Consider the following 16762-nt stretch of genomic DNA (forward strand, 5'->3'; position numbering starts at 1 on the left):
GGTCACATGAGGTCAACATAAAATTTGACCTTTTCCGAACAAAATACACATCATTCGACGCGGCTTGACAAGGCGAATGCGATGGTACCACTGCCATGGCTCTAGGACCATTTTTGTCGAAGTTATTTGCGAAAAACTTAAACCACATTTCGGGGTCGTTGACCTGACCTCTGACCTCAGGTCACCAAAACTTTTTTTTTCTATTTTTCTCTAGGTCAAACGCTACACAACCGTGCTCGTAATTTGTCTTTATCTCTAAAACTCTATTTTTAGCAGCTATTTGAAGTTTGCGTCTGTGACGCCGAAGTTTGCCGTGCAGGGGTCTAGAAAAATGGACCTTGTGACGTCATCAAGGGGGCTAGGTCCAAATTTTTTACTTCAGAAGATGTCAAATTGATGGGAGAAAAGGTACTGAAAGTTTCGCCTACCTATCCCTAAGCGTTCGGGAGCTATCGCAAATATTCGCCAGGGGGGGCGAAAAACGCCCCCCCCGGGCCCGCGAGGGCTAACGAAAGTAATGTTTGGAAGGAATGGGGAAACAATCTTCAATTCTGAAAAAGGAACTGCCCTCATTTCCACATGACATAGGTACTACATTACAATCTGCAGATAAGGTACCTATATGTAGGTATAATGGAAAGATTGGAGTGAGCCGAACACTGTCGAGGTGTTGCGCCATGCAGTGACCGTTCCACTGGGACGAAATAGTGCGCCGCGGGGATAGCTCGCCTGCCGCTTTAACCCTCGCCCGCACATAGGGGGGGGGGGGGTTGCCACCACCCCCCCCCAGGTAGTCTTTCTTCTCTGCACTCAACATTTTTAGAGCTAGAAGGCTGATTTTTCGTATAGCTGCTTGTCTATCCTTTCTTGATGTTCACTGAAAATTTCAAGTTTCTGTGATTTTTGGTTTCGGAGATATGACCTTGTTTTTCAGGTCATGTCATGACCCAAATGGCCAATTCTCAACATCTTGCGTTTGCCATGGGCCTTGTGAGCTTTTGACACCCTGATTTCGGCCTTTTTTACCAGTCTTACCTCCCACCTATCATGGGACATGCTGTTCGACGATGTACAGGGGTCAAGGTCAGGGTCAAGGTCAACCTAGGTCATCTAAGATAATTGCGTTTTAGGCAAGCTGAATTTACTTTTTATGAAGTTTTTTGACTGCATTTTTGGTAAAAGCTTGAAAAGGGAAAGGGTATAACCCAATTAAGTGCGGTATGTAGGTACTTTAGTGCCCAGTGGTGAATGTAGATCTAGACTCCCATGCCCGCAGGATCTCTAGGCCGAACTTAGCCTGTATGTAGGACGTAGGTTTGGGTTGCAAACATAAGCATGCATCGCAAATGTTCGCATTGCAAATGTATGTACGTCAGCTAATGTGCGAAGGACAAAAGTGCGCATCGCAATTGAACGTAGGTATAGTACCTACGTATGGATAAAGGCATGCCGGTTAGGATAAGTTAGGCTAGGCTGGTTTTATCGCTGGTCTAGGTCAGGTCAGGTTAGGTAAGGTTGGGCTGGCCGGGTGGGTTAGGTCCTACGTCAGATCAGGTTTGGCTAGGTTTTTAGCGATGCCTGATTTTGTCCTTGCTTACTTTATCGCCTATCCCAGCCAGCAAATTTGGTCTGAGCCGTAACTAGTTTTACTCTGGCTAGCTCCTGCATTTGCTCCGGCTAAAGTACGGGCAAGGTCCAGCGCTCTACTGGAGCTGACTCACGATCCCGGAGCTCACCCGCACCACAGCCGGACTTATACCGCATCAGCCGTGCCGTACCTCAACCGTACTTCAGCCACAGTAATCCAGAGCAGCTACGAGGCCTGGCCGGACCTGGCCGTAGGGAGCCGGACTTGAGCCGTGGCAGCGAGCCGCACGTGAGCCAGACTTGCCGGTACGAAACCATACCAACTCGGGAGCGCTACGGCAAAGGTGGCCAACCCGGGAATAGAATCATATCGACCAAAACCCCGGCTCTGACACGGCGTTCCGTTTACACCGGCCCAAGTCTGGCATGTCGGAGTTGCTGGGGCAAGACGGACTCGAGCCAAATAAAAAATTGCTTGCTGGGATACACCATCGGATACAACAGACACCGGTAGTGTCCGGTAGAGAGTAACCGTTTGCACGACGGTCTCTCCGGCGAGTGCACCTAATTTGACCAAATCTGCACCTAATCTCTTTTACAGCAAATATCTTAATTTTAGGAATTTATTTCAATGTTTTTAATCGATGATGCTCTCTGATAATACGACAAAGCAGGCATATCATATAAGCAATTAGTGTAGCCCTAGGCCTAGCTGATAGCTACTGAGAGACACACTGAACCTGATTGACCAAATCTGCACCTGATCTGCACCAGATGTGCACCAAATGTGTAGGTACATACCTACCAGATGGCCGTCGTGAAAACGGCTAGTGTACCTAGATTCGAACTCCTAGATTATCCGGTAGGATGTCCACTGTCCAGGCCGATGCCTGAAAATGGGATAACTAGGCAAGGAAATAAAAACATTTTTTTTTTAAAGAACTACCTATGTCAACTCTGCCAGCCCCGTACCACCTTCTTTGCAGCCACGGTATAGGTATAGAGAACTTTTGCAGCCACAGAAGTGGAGGACACCACGGCACCTGGCGGTCTTTATCTAAACTATGCCTTCGAAACATCACCACCAGGCTTAGGTGTTATGAGAGAATTGATGAAATCAACTGAATAGATAGTTTCTCTGTTGCCTGATACACTTGCTCGAATGTAAAGCGAGTCAAAGTAAAGATAGACATATTCCAAGTCCAAGTAGCTAATTCAAATTCACTCTTCGATTCATATTTGTGTTCGGAGTGGTAGATCATCTTGAGACATTTCGACACCGGTGACTTTTCTTGAGAGTTTCGTAAAAAGTCTCTGAGGCATGAAATCTGGAAATCGGTAATCTGGCAACTGCCTAACGTTGACGATACGGTTGAGTCACAAGTGAAGATGGCCGACGGTGAATTAAATGTCGATAATTTGATCTCTCGACTTTTAGAAGGTAAGAATTCATTGAATTGTAACTATGTTTAAGCATATCAAGTGATTTTGTTATGTTGCGCCCTCGGTCCCCTTGGGTTGATCACTTACTTGGTGATAGGGTTCATGATCATGTGCGCCATTTTTGTATAAGTAAATTCAAAAACCCATTCGAATTGTTTAAAGGGACCCTCCCACCTTCAAAAAAGTTAATGAATTTGCATGAAAGTGATGTCGCTCGGTTCAGAAAGAGCAAAAACGAATATCTACCAAATTTCATCGAAAAATGTTCACCGGTTTTCAAGATATTAGACTTTTACTTTTGTTTACTTTTTGGGATCTCCGCTATTCCTAGCGACTTTATTTGAAAGTGCGGCATTTGTTGCGCGCAAAGCAGCATATACCACCGCGTGCTACAAAACGTTTTAGTCAAACATTTAACGGACGTTCGAAAGCCTGATGACGTCATCAGATTCCCGTAATGGTTAAGAGATAGGGACCAAGCTGGTCCCACCCTGCAAGTAAAGGGAAGAAATTTCTTGAACACCATAAAGCTGCGGGGGTTGCGACCAGGATAAATGGTGGTTTCTGAGCCTGGCCGCAAACTTGGCTATCTCAACTCAAAACTAATGTTAAGGTGGGAGGGTCCCTTTAAAGTAAAATGTTTTCGACTTTACGTCCGAAATAATTGTTTTATTTAATGTTGAAATAATATGCTACAAATAATGTTCACAAAAGATGTCAGTTCCATGCTCTGCAATTCTTACATTCTTGTTCTTGTTTTGTCATTTTGTAGTCATAATAATTTTCCTCTCATCTCCAATTTTCCAGAACAATTTTTCACTCCCAATGTTACCAAGAACATCTGCTTGTACATTTGCTGTCCGAGTCGTAAAAATTAGAAAAAATCACTCGATTATCAGTAGTTGAAAAACAGGAGTTGCACTTGTTTTTTTCCAACCAAGGAGAGGCGCTTTACCCAAAGATGTTTTCTACTCAAACCAAATCTAACCAAACCTGACCTAACCTTACCTACAACCTAAAACCTAAAAGTTACAACCTACAACCTACCTACAGTGCCTCTCCTTGGTTGGTAAAACAAGTGTGACACCTGCTTTACTACTACCCAATTATCTTAGCGAGCAGCTCTGATATTCTCTAACATTCAGTTATAAAATGATTATCATAATTGTTTTTCTTTTTGTGCTTTTCTGCAAATTGCAATTTTCCACTTGCAGCCCTCACTGTAATGATAATTAAAATATCCCCATCCAGCACCGTGGGTGAAATATATTTGTGGCACACTGGAAATGAGACCCTTGGTCCAGTGTTAGTTCACAAGGTTTTTTAATTGTATGGTAGATGGTGTTTTATGTGAGTACTTATTATTAGCTTTTTAACCAGTGTAGTCTCTAAAGGGTTAATGAAAAGTGCATTTGAAACATGAATATCTTAAGGCTTTAACACTGACCCTTACCTTCTTTGGGCTAGCTAGTATTATCAGGCTGGTAACATGCTTATTATCATGTGACACACTTTATAAAATTGAAGCTAGTTCAGTAAATCTGTACCTGAAATGTAAAGACATCCGAACAGAAGCTTTCATTAGAACTCCCAGTGTGCACCAAATTGTCTTCACTGCCCACGTCATCAAGTACTGGAACATGTTGTCATCTTTTGTTGTTACTGCCCCCAGCCTAAATGCCTTCAAAGCCAGGTTACACAAGCACTACTGGGCACACTAGAAAATACATCACTCACATTAAAGTGACCATCCCACCTTACCATTAGTTTTGAGTTGAGATAGCCAGAGTTGGCTTGCACTTATAACTGGTTTGGGCACTCATAACATCGAGAAAGGCTTTGATTCAGAGATATTTAATTTAAAAGTTGCAGCACTTTGGATTCAAAGGGGCTAATGCATTTGAATGCCCCCTCTGAATTTGTGATGTCAGCACATAACATAACACAGTGATTTCAAAATCTTATACTAACATCTTTGTGAACAGTGGTGGTATATGCTGTTTGCGTGCAACGTCTGCCACACTTTTTTATTGCTTCCAAATAATGTTGTTGGAACAGCAAGGCTCCAAAAAATAAACTTGAGTAATCGTCCAATATGTAAAAATAGAAATAAAACGGTTAATATTTTTCAATGAAACTTGGTAGATATTCATTTTTGCTCACTCTGAACCATGTCACACCACTTTTATGCAATTCATTAACTTTTTTGAAGGTGGGAGGGTCCCTTTAATGACTGAGACAGGATGTAGTGAGGAGCTGCTCAGTAGGGCTGGATGGTTGAGGCTATATAACCTTTAGAAAGTATATGTAACCATTGACTAGGGTTGGTGTATTTGTTGCCATAGGTGGGCTATTGTGTCCCTCTGTTCCCGAATGCCATCATAATTTCAGAAATGGGGAAGCAGCTGGCAGCAGGTATCATTACCAAGTTATGCTGCTTTGGTGATTTCCTGCTCCCTTTCAATGCAGTCCACTTCTCTGCCTTTTCATTACTCTGTTATTTTGGTCTTGTAGCCTACTTGGCTGAGTGCAAGTAGGAGTTGAGATGGTGAGAGTTTCAAGTCACCTTGGCACTTGATATGTGAGTTTCAGTTGCAGCAGCTGCAGCTAGTTAAAGCTAGTTGAGTGGGACAGGCTACTAATTGTCTTCTCCAGTTTTTGGCATCCAAATTCTCCAGTTGCCCAGAATTGCTTGTTCAGGCAGTAGGTAGGGTTTAGGGTCTACCTATGCAGCATGCTTGACATGGACTCCAGCTCTGTCAGTCTATCCATTCAAACATTCAAGCTAATCTCTTAAAAATGTTATTTAAGTAAGCTTGCCTAGAAGTCAAGCCTTTGTTGTAGCAGTAGGATAGCAAATAAATAGATAGTTAAATGTGCTGTCTCACACAATATCGCCGGTCTTTGATTGGTGGTTCAGCCCGCTGGTTCCAGAACATGTCTCTTCCAGCCTGCTTTCTTCCGGGACACATCGCTATCCCAGTCCGCCATTTCCCCTTTCCATTCAGACGGGCACTGAGGCTCAATGGCTGACATGCATTTCCCCTTTGTTTTCAGTGCGAGGATGCCGGCCGGGTAAGTCTGTGCAAATGTCGGAGATGGAGGTGCGCAGCCTCTGCCTCAAGTCGCGCGAGATCTTCCTGCAGCAGCCCATCCTACTGGAGCTGGAGGCGCCCCTGAAAATCTGCGGTCAGTGAAACTATTTCTTCCAGGTGACATGTGATATGCTTGAGTATTTAATTTAGTGTCTTTAGTATAAGTTTAGTAGTCGCTGAAAGTTCGGTTATCTCATGTATATTTATACAGGTGCTCGGGTAGTAAGTGCCAAACAGGTGCTTAGTAGTAAGTGCCAAATAAATAGCATTTAATGTTGATGTAAACATGGCTTAGGATGTTTATGCAGAAATTTCGCTAGTCTGTCAGTCTCCTTTTACTGGTAGGCAATGCTAATAATCAGAGCCTCTGACACACGACTTTCCTAATGATCGATTTGAGTCATTTATGTTGCCACGCTGCTGCGTTGACCGTACATTGCTGAAATATTGCACTATCTGCATCAGTTGCGTAGAAAGATTCATATTTTTAACTTCTTCCATGCCCTCGTGGGGATGTGAAGATAACATTAGAAGCTACAGAATCTTTTCTTTTCCGCCTCCACTATACCACCTATTTATCTTTGTTGATAAAATGAGCATACAGTTCACCTCGTAATATATTATAGGGAACATACATGTATAAGGTGTCTTGATTTTGTTCAGACTGAATATTTTTTTCGTATCCACATTTTATCTGCCCTCTCCTTACCATTCCTATAATTACTCTGACCTCCTCTCCAGAGCCATCCACGGCCAGTACACGGACCCGCTACAGTCCCAGTCTGACATCCCCCTTACCAGTGCTGTAACTATTCTAACCTCCCCTCCCCGCGCAGGCGACATCCACGGCCAGTACACGGACCCGCTACAGTCCCAGTCTGACCTCTCCTTACCGGTGCTGTAATTATTCAGATCCCTCCTCTCCCCGTCCAGAAACATCCACGGCCAGCACACAGACCCGCTACAGTCCCAGTATGACCTCCCCTTACCTGTGCTGTACATACAGGGTGTCTCAAAAGTTCGCTTACACATTTCCCATGTCAATAAAGCATATAAGAACCGGCCAAAAATCTAAGGTTTTGGTGTCCGTGTGTACACTAGACAAATATGCATGCTTTGACAACTGATTCGGAAGGTTGGAAACCAAACCCTTTGCTGTATCTCCAAAAATATTTGCCCATACCGATATTCGTCACTCCGTCAGCTGCCGGATGCTGATAAAAGGTTACCAGCTTTCAAGCTCTTGTAGGGGAATCCCCCGCAGTTTCTGCGTCGGATTTAGGTTTGACGAGCTCCCCGGCAACATCCGCTTCTCCCTGAAAGCCGACAGCTTGCATCGACACCATCCGTGAGTATTTTGTAGGTCTTCTCTGGCGCTAACTCCTTCATGAATGACTGGCGCCGACTTCCCAAGCACCATTTTTCTTTTCAAAACAACCCCATTCCTGAACAAATGGGAAGTGCCAGGGGCAAATTTTTCGCAGCATATCTTAGCAGAATGTGTCGGCCATCTGTTTCTTAGACACATTTTGCAAATTTTGCAAATCCCGAACGCTCGCCATTCTCAATGCCAAGACCTTCGCTGGGTTCCGGAGTGTTTTCCTCAGGAGAGGTTCTGCTTTGTAAACGGCCAAAACCTTTCCATCGTGCGGTTTTGTCCGGATTTTGTGTGTAAAAGAAAGCTATTTGCTCCAGATCTGCCTCTTGAAACTTCGTTAGATAAAACTTTACATTAATTGACACTTTTGGAGGGTCACTTGTCCTCGGCATTGACGATTTTCGCATTATTTTCCCTCAAAATTTAGCGTTATAGATATTATAAACAATTTAAAATGATATTTTGTCTTTATTTTATGATGACCTGCAATTTTTGAAACTGGGTAACCTCTGTCTGTGAGCTTCTAGTCAGTTTTCAATAGTTAGGACTGCATTTTCAGCTGCTTTCCGGAGCACGAGTCTGCTGCGGTACAAGGGTCGTTCAAAGCGCTGTTAGTCTCGCATGGTTTTGTCCTTCAAAAATTTTAGCCACCGTTTTTATTAGATGACCAACATGTTGTACTCATCCTCGCCGACACTTTGCCATGTGTCATTTCCGACCTAACCATTCCCATTACTCGTGAAGCAGAGAGTTTCTCAGCCGACCCGAGTATGCGACCTCCATTTTCATGCCTGATCCATGGTCAGAGGTGAACCCTTTTTGTGAGCTCATGAAGGGTCGAATGCGCTTGAAAACAATGAAGCTGCTTGAGGAAGGTTGTTACCAATGCCCATGCAAAATTTCGACTGTTAATTTCTTGTTGATTCAGAATTATTGACAAAAAAGCATGGCTGGTACCTGTAAGCGAACTTTTGAGACACCCTGTAATTATTCTGACCCCTCCCCGCGCAGGCGACATCCACGGCCAGTACACGGACCCGCTACAGTCCCAGTCTGACATCCCCCTTACCAGTGCTGTAACTATTCTAACCTCCCCTCCCCGCGCAGGCGACATCCACGGCCAGTACACGGACCCGCTACAGTCCCAGTCTGACATCCCCCTTACCAGTGCTGTAACTATTCTAACCTCCCCTCCCCGCGCAGGCGACATCCACGGCCAGTACACGGACCCGCTACAGTCCCAGTCTGACATCCCCCTTACCAGTGCTGTAACTATTCTAACCTCCCCTCCCCGCGCAGGCGACATCCACGGCCAGTACACGGACCCGCTACAGTCCCAGTCTGACATCCCCCTTACCAGTGCTGTAATTATTCTGACCTATCATGTCCCGTGCAGGCGACATCCACGGCCAGTACACGGACCTGTATAGTTCTAGTTCTAGTCTTCCTGCTCACCAGTGCTGTAACTGTTTTGACCTCCCCTCCCCGCGCAGGCGACATCCACGGCCAGTACACGGACCTCCTGCGACTATTTGAGTACGGCGGCTTCCCACCGGAGGCCAACTACCTCTTCTTGGGAGACTACGTCGACCGAGGGAAGCAGTCGCTAGAGACCATCTGCCTCCTGCTGGCCTATAAAATCAAATACCCCGAGAATTTCTTCCTTCTGCGCGGAAACCACGAGTGTGCCAGCATCAACCGCATCTACGGCTTCTACGATGAATGTGAGTACCCGTCGCCTGGTGCTTCGCGTGGTTTCGCTGTAGTTTGTTCTAAAATTTGCGTTTTTCAGGACAATTGTCTACGATATTTTAGTTTAAAGGAAAAGGGCCACCTTCGTGAAATATGAAGATATCGTTGTTTTTTATTTTGACATTATTATTTTTCATTTTCTTTTTAAAACTGGTGCCAGAAGTGCACAATTCGCTAAAAAGTATTAAAAACTATATAACATATTGGTACTATGTTGATACTCTCTACGGCACCTACTGTATGATGGCATAGCGATGACGTCACACTCAAGCCAATCAGCGTTCAGAAGACAGACTCGTCGGATTGTGTCAGATAAGCTGATTGGTTAAAGCTGAGCTGGTTGGAGCTGATTGGTAAAAAACCAAAGCCTCGCCGCGGGTGGCTGTATTGTCGGATAAGAACGCATTCCTGGGATAAGGACGCATTCCTGGCGTATTTTCTTTTAAAATTGCCGATAACTACGAATGGAGGCCGAAATCGGCCGTAAGGAGGTATACAATTAGGTTTTCGGACACGGGCTACAAGATGGCTATCTCAGTTTCAATCCCCATGTTAAAGGTGGCCCTTTTCCTTTAATGGTCATCACACCAATGACGACCTGCTTTTGGTGTTATCACAGCTGAGAGAGATATGCACTCAACTTGGCCCGATAATGACAGACATTATCTCTGTTTCACTGATGTTATCAGCACCTCTGGGAGTGGGAAGGTAGCTTAGTGTCGAAAGAGCATCACTTCACAATCTTAGTGACCCATTATGACGTAATTCTGTGAGCTACAGACATGAGATATACGATCTCTCGACCACTAATAGGTACTGCTAGTCCAGTCTGACATGCAATATTTTCCACGTTCATCTCATCTCACTACATAATATGTATAACCTCCCCCCCCCCCCCCTTTCCTCCTCCTTTCAGGCAAACGGCGCTTCAACATCAAACTCTGGAAGACGTTCACCGATTGTTTTAACTGTCTGCCGATCGCGGCCATCATTGACGAGAAGATCTTCTGCTGCCACGGCGGCCTGTCGCCCGATCTTCACAACATGGAGCAGATCCGACGCATCATGAGGCCCACGGACGTGCCAGACACAGGTATTGGCCAGACGGCGAGCGGGCGGACTGGAGATAGGTAGCACTGTGGGGTTAGGGTGGTGTTGTGAGGTGGGATGGTTGGCCGAGCTTGGCAGAGATTGCTGTGCAAGGAGATTGGTCTTATGTCATCTCTGTTCGATATGGTGGGCTGAGATAAGATATTGCTTAGCTATTTGATAACATGATGTGGGAGCTTGATTGTTTGTTGCTCAGTGCTTTGTAAACTGACATTTGTGTCACGTCCTTTCATATTCGAGGCGAAAATAGTGAGTTATGTATGACACTCATTCACATATGTGTTTCTGCTGCATAACGAGCAAAATTATGCATTTGTAGCTGACGTTTTGTTCCTGATCTATCGTCTCTCCTCTCTCCGATTACAGGCCTGCTATGCGACCTGCTGTGGTCGGATCCGGATAAAGACGTCCAGGGCTGGGGCGAAAACGACAGAGGCGTCTCGTTCACATTCGGTGCCGACGTGGTGTCAAAGTTCCTCAACCGGCACGACCTGGATCTCATCTGTCGCGCCCATCAGGTCAGTTATTGGCCGCGGGATTGGGGCGGCAGGGACGTGGGGCTTCCCGGGGCCGGTGACGGATGGGGCGGGGTGGGGACGAAGTTGCTGTTCTGTGGACAGGCTTGCACTTTGTTTATTGTTTATATCGGTTAATTTGCACCGTCAGTTTTTGGTTGGGTATTATTACGCCATTTCCGTAACATTGGCATTAATAGAAGTTAGCACACGAACAAGTGTGACAGTGGTGTTTTTCGTTCATTTCATGTTCATTTGTTCACCATGTTCATTTCTCATGCCCTGTCATAAACACACACCGATCGTGTTGCAAGGTGCGAGCCCTGACTTCCTTTCCATGCCGTCTTCCATCCGTCTTCTATAGCAATATCCGTGTCATATCACATGTATCCCTCTATTCCATCCCTGTACCTACTTATGAACCGAACAAAGCCGGCGCTCCATGCCTGCCGGTCATATCGATCTATCGACCATCCGCTGTGACCCCCTCGTGACCCCACCGCGCCTGACCCGTCTCCCCTCCCCGCCCCCGGATCAGGTGGTGGAGGACGGCTACGAGTTTTTCGCCAAGCGGCAGCTGGTGACTCTCTTCTCGGCGCCCAACTACTGCGGCGAGTTCGACAACGCCGGCGGCATGATGTCCGTCGACGAGACGCTCATGTGCTCCTTCCAGGTGGGTGACGGGACCGGCTGGGCAGAGGCGTTCTCTAGCTCTGGAGGTGCAGACAATTGATGGAGGTGGTAGTGATGGTCGGGCTTTGGTTGGTGGATGTTAGGCTGTAAATGTTGACTGGGGGAAGTGATGCTTGTTCTGTCAAGCCTATTCTCATTAAAGGCTTACCATAAATGCTGACGAAGCATTTCGTCAAGCTTACTGAAGTGTTCCGATTGGTACAATCACGGACTTGTTTATATAGAGAAGTCTGTGGTACAGTAAATGGGGAACCCACGCTACAAGTGCACTCAGGCTGTAGGTACAATCGGCCGTTGTCTCCATCATTCTGCCAAGAGTGATTGAATCGGATGGGTTGGTTTGGCTCATAGTCGTAACCCTAGTTGCCCCGCAAATGATGAGTGTTAGAAATATTACAGCCACCTGCAGTTGCGCCTGGGTCATTGGCGCTAACTTTAAATGGGGTTTAACTTACTTCCGATATGTAGCAGGTTACGGTACTATCTTCGGGCTGTAGCATATTCAACATATCCGTTGGCCACCCTCCCTCTGTAACGCAGTGCATTCCCTCAACTTTCAAGCATTCTCGTATGCTCTTAACACTGAATCATTGGACCTACCTGACAAAGATAAGCTGGCTGAGCTGTTGACTGAAGTTTTTTATCCAGTCAGTGACAATACAGTGGTTGAGATCATTCGCCTCTGCGTCCTTATCTGGTGGTAACCGAGATAGGGCGGTTATCTGACCCGCTGACTGATATGAGAGGGACGCCCAGAGTTCAGACGGGGCCTGCTCTCACGCGGCGCGGAGGAGTGGCGCTAGGATGATCTAGGACCACCCCATCGCTAGTTGGTTGGAAGGGGGCGCACTCTGGCCGCCGCCCGGGAACATGCATTTCTGATTTTAGTCGAGGCACTTTTTGTGATGGGCGCAAATTGACCTTTGCAGTCGGGCGCCCTAAGACCCCAATAACCAAACGTGGCGCTTTTTTGTGTTCAGAGGTTTAATTTCTGTTCAGTGTCTTCATTGTTCAATTTTGTTTTCCTTGATTTCCAGGCACTTAAATATGAAGTTATTTTGCTGTTCACATGTCTATCCGGGGATCATTATGAGAATCGTTGACGCTTGAAGCAGTTAGAGCCAGGATCATGTGACTCGTTGGGTGTGTTTACACCGTTTTAACAGTTTTTATGCTGTTGATCTAATTACTACTGGACGATGATCAGCTGTTTCGGTGATTTTTATATGTTTTATCTCAATGCCACACTATCTGGTAAGCACATGACGCGTCAACCTGAGTCCGCATTACGTGGCGCGTGATAAGGACAGTGAAGATGTGAGATAGGCATCAATGAAGGCTTAGTTTAGGAACTATTCTACGGATACCCAGTGTACTGACTGTAACCCGTTCGGTTGACAGATCCTGAAGCCGTCTGAGAAGAAGCCAAAGTACCAATACACGGGCATGGGCAACAGTCGACCGGTGACGCCGCCCAAGAACCCCACCAAACGGAAGTAGGAGGCAGCGTGGTGCCGCGCCGGTCCGCTACCGGCCGGCCGCGGCCCCGACCGAGTTCCGCCCGCCGCCGCCAGGGGCGCTGTCAGCACCTCAGGAGACCCGGCCGCAGTGGGCCGCGCCCGACCATGGCCCGCCCACGTTACTCGGTGTTAGGTAGAGGCTGTTAAATTAAAGCGTCGGCCGCGCCCAGCCGGTGCCGGGCGCCACCGAGGCCGGCCCGCACGACGGACCACAGTGAGACAGTGAGACAAGCGAGCCGCCACGCGCAGTGGCGCCGTGCCGACGTGTGCTGATCAGTGGCGTCGTCATGACGACGACGACGCGTCTCGGCGTTCCGTGTGATTCGGGGACTGATGGGAGCGAGGTGGCGGCGCAGGGCGAGCCCGCCCGAGCGGCCGAGACCCAGCCGGCCGGCCGCAGGTGGACATACCTGATCGCCTATTGTAGCGTGTAGCCGAGCCGCCAGCGGTCCGGAGATCAATGCTTGTCGTCCATCGGGCGCCCGGAGCGCCCACGGCGGCGGCCCTGCGCGCCGGGCCGAGCGCCGCCGCGCGCCGGCGCCGACGCCGACGCCGCGCTATGTATCTCGTCTGGTCTGTATGCCGTTCCGTTTGGTCCCGTTGCTCTGTATATCTGTTCGCTGTCTGTGCCGCCGTCGGCCGGCCGCCACCGGCGCTGCGCGGGGGCGCTGCGAGCGCCGGCGGCGCCGCCGGCCGGCCGGCCTTCGTTCCTTTACGTCCTCGCCCGTTCTCTTCGTGTTTGTGCACGGCTCCGGCGCCGTTCCGACCGGTCGCCGCCCGTCCCGCTGTATTATGTGACAGAGTTTGCCCACAGACTGGTGACAAATATATAATTTGAAATGACGTCACGGTCTGTGTGCTGGATGCTTCGCATCGCGTGGCGACAGACGGCTTGCTATACACATTCACCGCTAGGTGTCTGAAGGTGCACTGAACTGACCACGGAGCAAGATCGAGGGAATATTTCCGAGCCCTTTGAATGTTAGGTCCTATGGCGATCTTGATTTTGCGCTATTTGGTCTCAACGACTACTTGAAACTTTGCTAATAGTTAATCGATGATCGATTTATTTTATCATGTGTTATTCCGTTTTCGTTGCCTCCAGTGCTTCCCTTTCTTTTTATCTTTTGCTCGTAACCTATAAAGTGCACGATGTCATCGGATCCGAATGTTAAAGTATGTCCTGCTAAACTGTGTTATACGACGCGCAGGTTACTGCCCCCTCCCCTTCACGGTTGAAAACGTTATATCATTAGTCTGTTCCATATCAATCTTGCAGTCGGAGGTCGGAGTTTCTTCGGCAGATCCGCTCCTCCGCTCAAGAATTTGCGTCTTATAATGTAAAGGCCGCCCCACACTGGACCTCGCATGCGGGTTGCGAGTTTTTGGGTTTTCGGGTTTCTTCAAAATCAAATAATACAATCTAAGCTGAGTGACCCACACTACGTCGACGTTCGGAGTGTCCGACGGGTTTGACAGCCTTTTGGTCAGTCCGTATTTCATGTTCATTTTGGACGGTTTTTGTCAGATGACATTTGCCGAATGATAGGGCTTGATGCTAAACATAGGTGTAGCAACGTATGTCTTTGGTGAAGGATACCTTTCACCAAAGTTTTAGATTGGTGAAGGATCCTTCACCAATCTTGAGCAAGGCAGGTGAGGGTCTTCACTCTTCACCAATGCTAGAACGACTGGGTTCGACGGTCGATCTAATGTTAAAAAAGAAAAGCAATGCCGAATGGGATGAACAAAAAGGCTAAAACGGCAACAGGTACCCAATTACTCCATCCTTTCAGTTATGAAGTGTTATGCCCACCTTCTTCACAATTCACGCCATTTAATCAGGGCCGGAGAAACCGGGGGGGACCGAGGGGGACCGTCCCCCCCGGGCCCCATTAATTCCATTTCCTGGGGGGGACCTGGGGGGGACCTAATATATAACGAAAGTGGGCCCTTCTGACTTATGTTTAAAAAAGTAATCAGCCATTTTGGCCTGTATTAGTGTTTTAAATCTCCCATTCCAAGCATCGGAACCCTATATCAGTGAGTAGATCTCAACGAGTCGTAGTCCACCACAAGCTAGTGGGCCCTTAATGGTTCCGTGGTGACCGTGAACCATCAGAGAGCCATGGGCCCTCATTGAGTCCATGTGGTCCAGGTCCAGTAGTGGGCCTGTTGAAAATTCGACAGGTGTTTGCTAGACATACTTTTCTTTCACATACCTCCTATGTACAGCAACGCATGAATAATTCAGTGGCGGATCCTGGGGGGGGGGGGGGGCACGGGGTCATGACCCCCAAATGGTCTGAGAGGGTCAGTTGACCCCCCTCCAAAAGCCGAATACCTAAATGCGTTATAGACGCCGTCTTGCATGCTCAAAATCACCTATCAAACACATCTGAGCTAATACCTTTGTTTTTGTCTGGATCGTGTTGCGTGAAAAGGCGTATTGAAGGCCAGAATCTCACTCGTTTTTGTCTCAACCGTGCGAGCACCAGGGGATGATACAGGAAAACTCCAAGGGGATGGTCATGAATTTAATTTATGGTGCCCCTACCTATACCCAAAATTAAAAACTCAACGGATTTCGGCCACTTAATTTTGGTGATGCGGTGTTTCCATCTTTGTTTTTTATATTGTTTATTTTATTTTTAGTGCCCCTGGGCCCTGGCAGGCCTGTGGTGCCCCTGGCCGGACTGTGGTAACCCTGGCGGGCCTGTGGTGCCCCTGCTAGGTCGCTGGGGCCCCCTGGGCCCTGACAGGACTGTGGTGCCCCTGACAGCCCAAGGTGCCCCTGCGAGGCCGGTGGTGCCCCTGGCAGGCCTATGGTGACCCCTGAGGTGCCTTCAAAAGAGGACGTGGGGCCATCAGAAGCTGCTAAATGACCGTCGGCATTGGGCCTTAAGGGAACTGCATGGCCTCTGCTGTGACCCAAAATAAGGATCTCGAATGTCGAAATGGGACCTTCAGAGACAGGTAGGGTGTCAGGGACCCTCATTTCACCGGTATGAGGCGGTAGGCACCCAAAAAGCAGTCGGAGTCCCTCAGATGCCGGAATACTTATGCATTACTTACGCGGCATGCTTACCTTCTTACATTTTGCGCCCTCGGAGGCCAGCGCGGGATCCTCATAGGTCGATGTGAGCCCTCTGAAGCCGGTGAGAAACCTCAAAGGCCATCATAAGACCATCGGGCCACTGGACAGTATGAGATTCAAGAGGCAATTTGGACCTTCGGAGACCGGTGTGGGCCCCAGGGACGTACCCAAGGGGGGACGGGGCGCCCCCATTGGGGTTTCAGGAGGCCCCCGTGGGGCGCCGAAAGCCCACGGGGGCCAAAATCACGTCGGAGGCGTAAGAAATTCACGGGAATCCAAAAAATCACATCAGGACATTCAGGGCCCTCTGACCAGCCTGACAGCTAGGGTCCTTCTTACTTCCTGAGGCCTCCTTCTCCTTCCTTCTTACTTCCTGAATAACCGCCCGCTAGTGCCTGTGTCTGACCGCTAGGGCCCCTCTGACTCCTCAGTAGAGAGGAGGCCCTCAGTAGGTAGGAGGCCCTCTGTAGAGAGGAGGCCCCCCGTAGAGAGAAGGCTCTATGTAGAGAGGAGGCCCTGTATAGAGAGGAGGCCCTCTGTGGAAAGGAGACCGCCTGAAAGCAGAAGGCCCT

The 16762-nt window shown here is 48.1% G+C and overlaps 1 protein-coding gene across 1 annotated transcript; it reads left to right on the forward strand.

Annotated features, from left to right (window-relative positions):
- The first annotated feature begins 2572 nt into the window (after positions 1-2572).
- On the forward strand, positions 2573-13937 carry LOC122375484 (serine/threonine-protein phosphatase PP1-beta catalytic subunit). The gene is made up of 7 exons (XM_043354892.1): positions 2573-3028; positions 6088-6219; positions 8997-9227; positions 10172-10348; positions 10732-10883; positions 11419-11553; positions 12975-13937. The coding sequence occupies exons 1-7, from the start codon at positions 2977-2979 to the stop codon at positions 13071-13073; spliced, it is 978 nt and encodes a 325-aa protein (XP_043210827.1). The 5' UTR covers positions 2573-2976; the 3' UTR covers positions 13074-13937.
- The last annotated feature ends 2825 nt before the right edge of the window (positions 13938-16762 follow it).

The sequence above is a fragment of the Amphibalanus amphitrite genome, unplaced genomic scaffold (genome assembly GCF_019059575.1).
Source record: "Amphibalanus amphitrite isolate SeventyFive unplaced genomic scaffold, NRLGWU_Aamphi_draft 001851F_arrow, whole genome shotgun sequence".
NCBI classification, from domain to species: domain Eukaryota; kingdom Metazoa; phylum Arthropoda; class Thecostraca; order Balanomorpha; family Balanidae; genus Amphibalanus; species Amphibalanus amphitrite.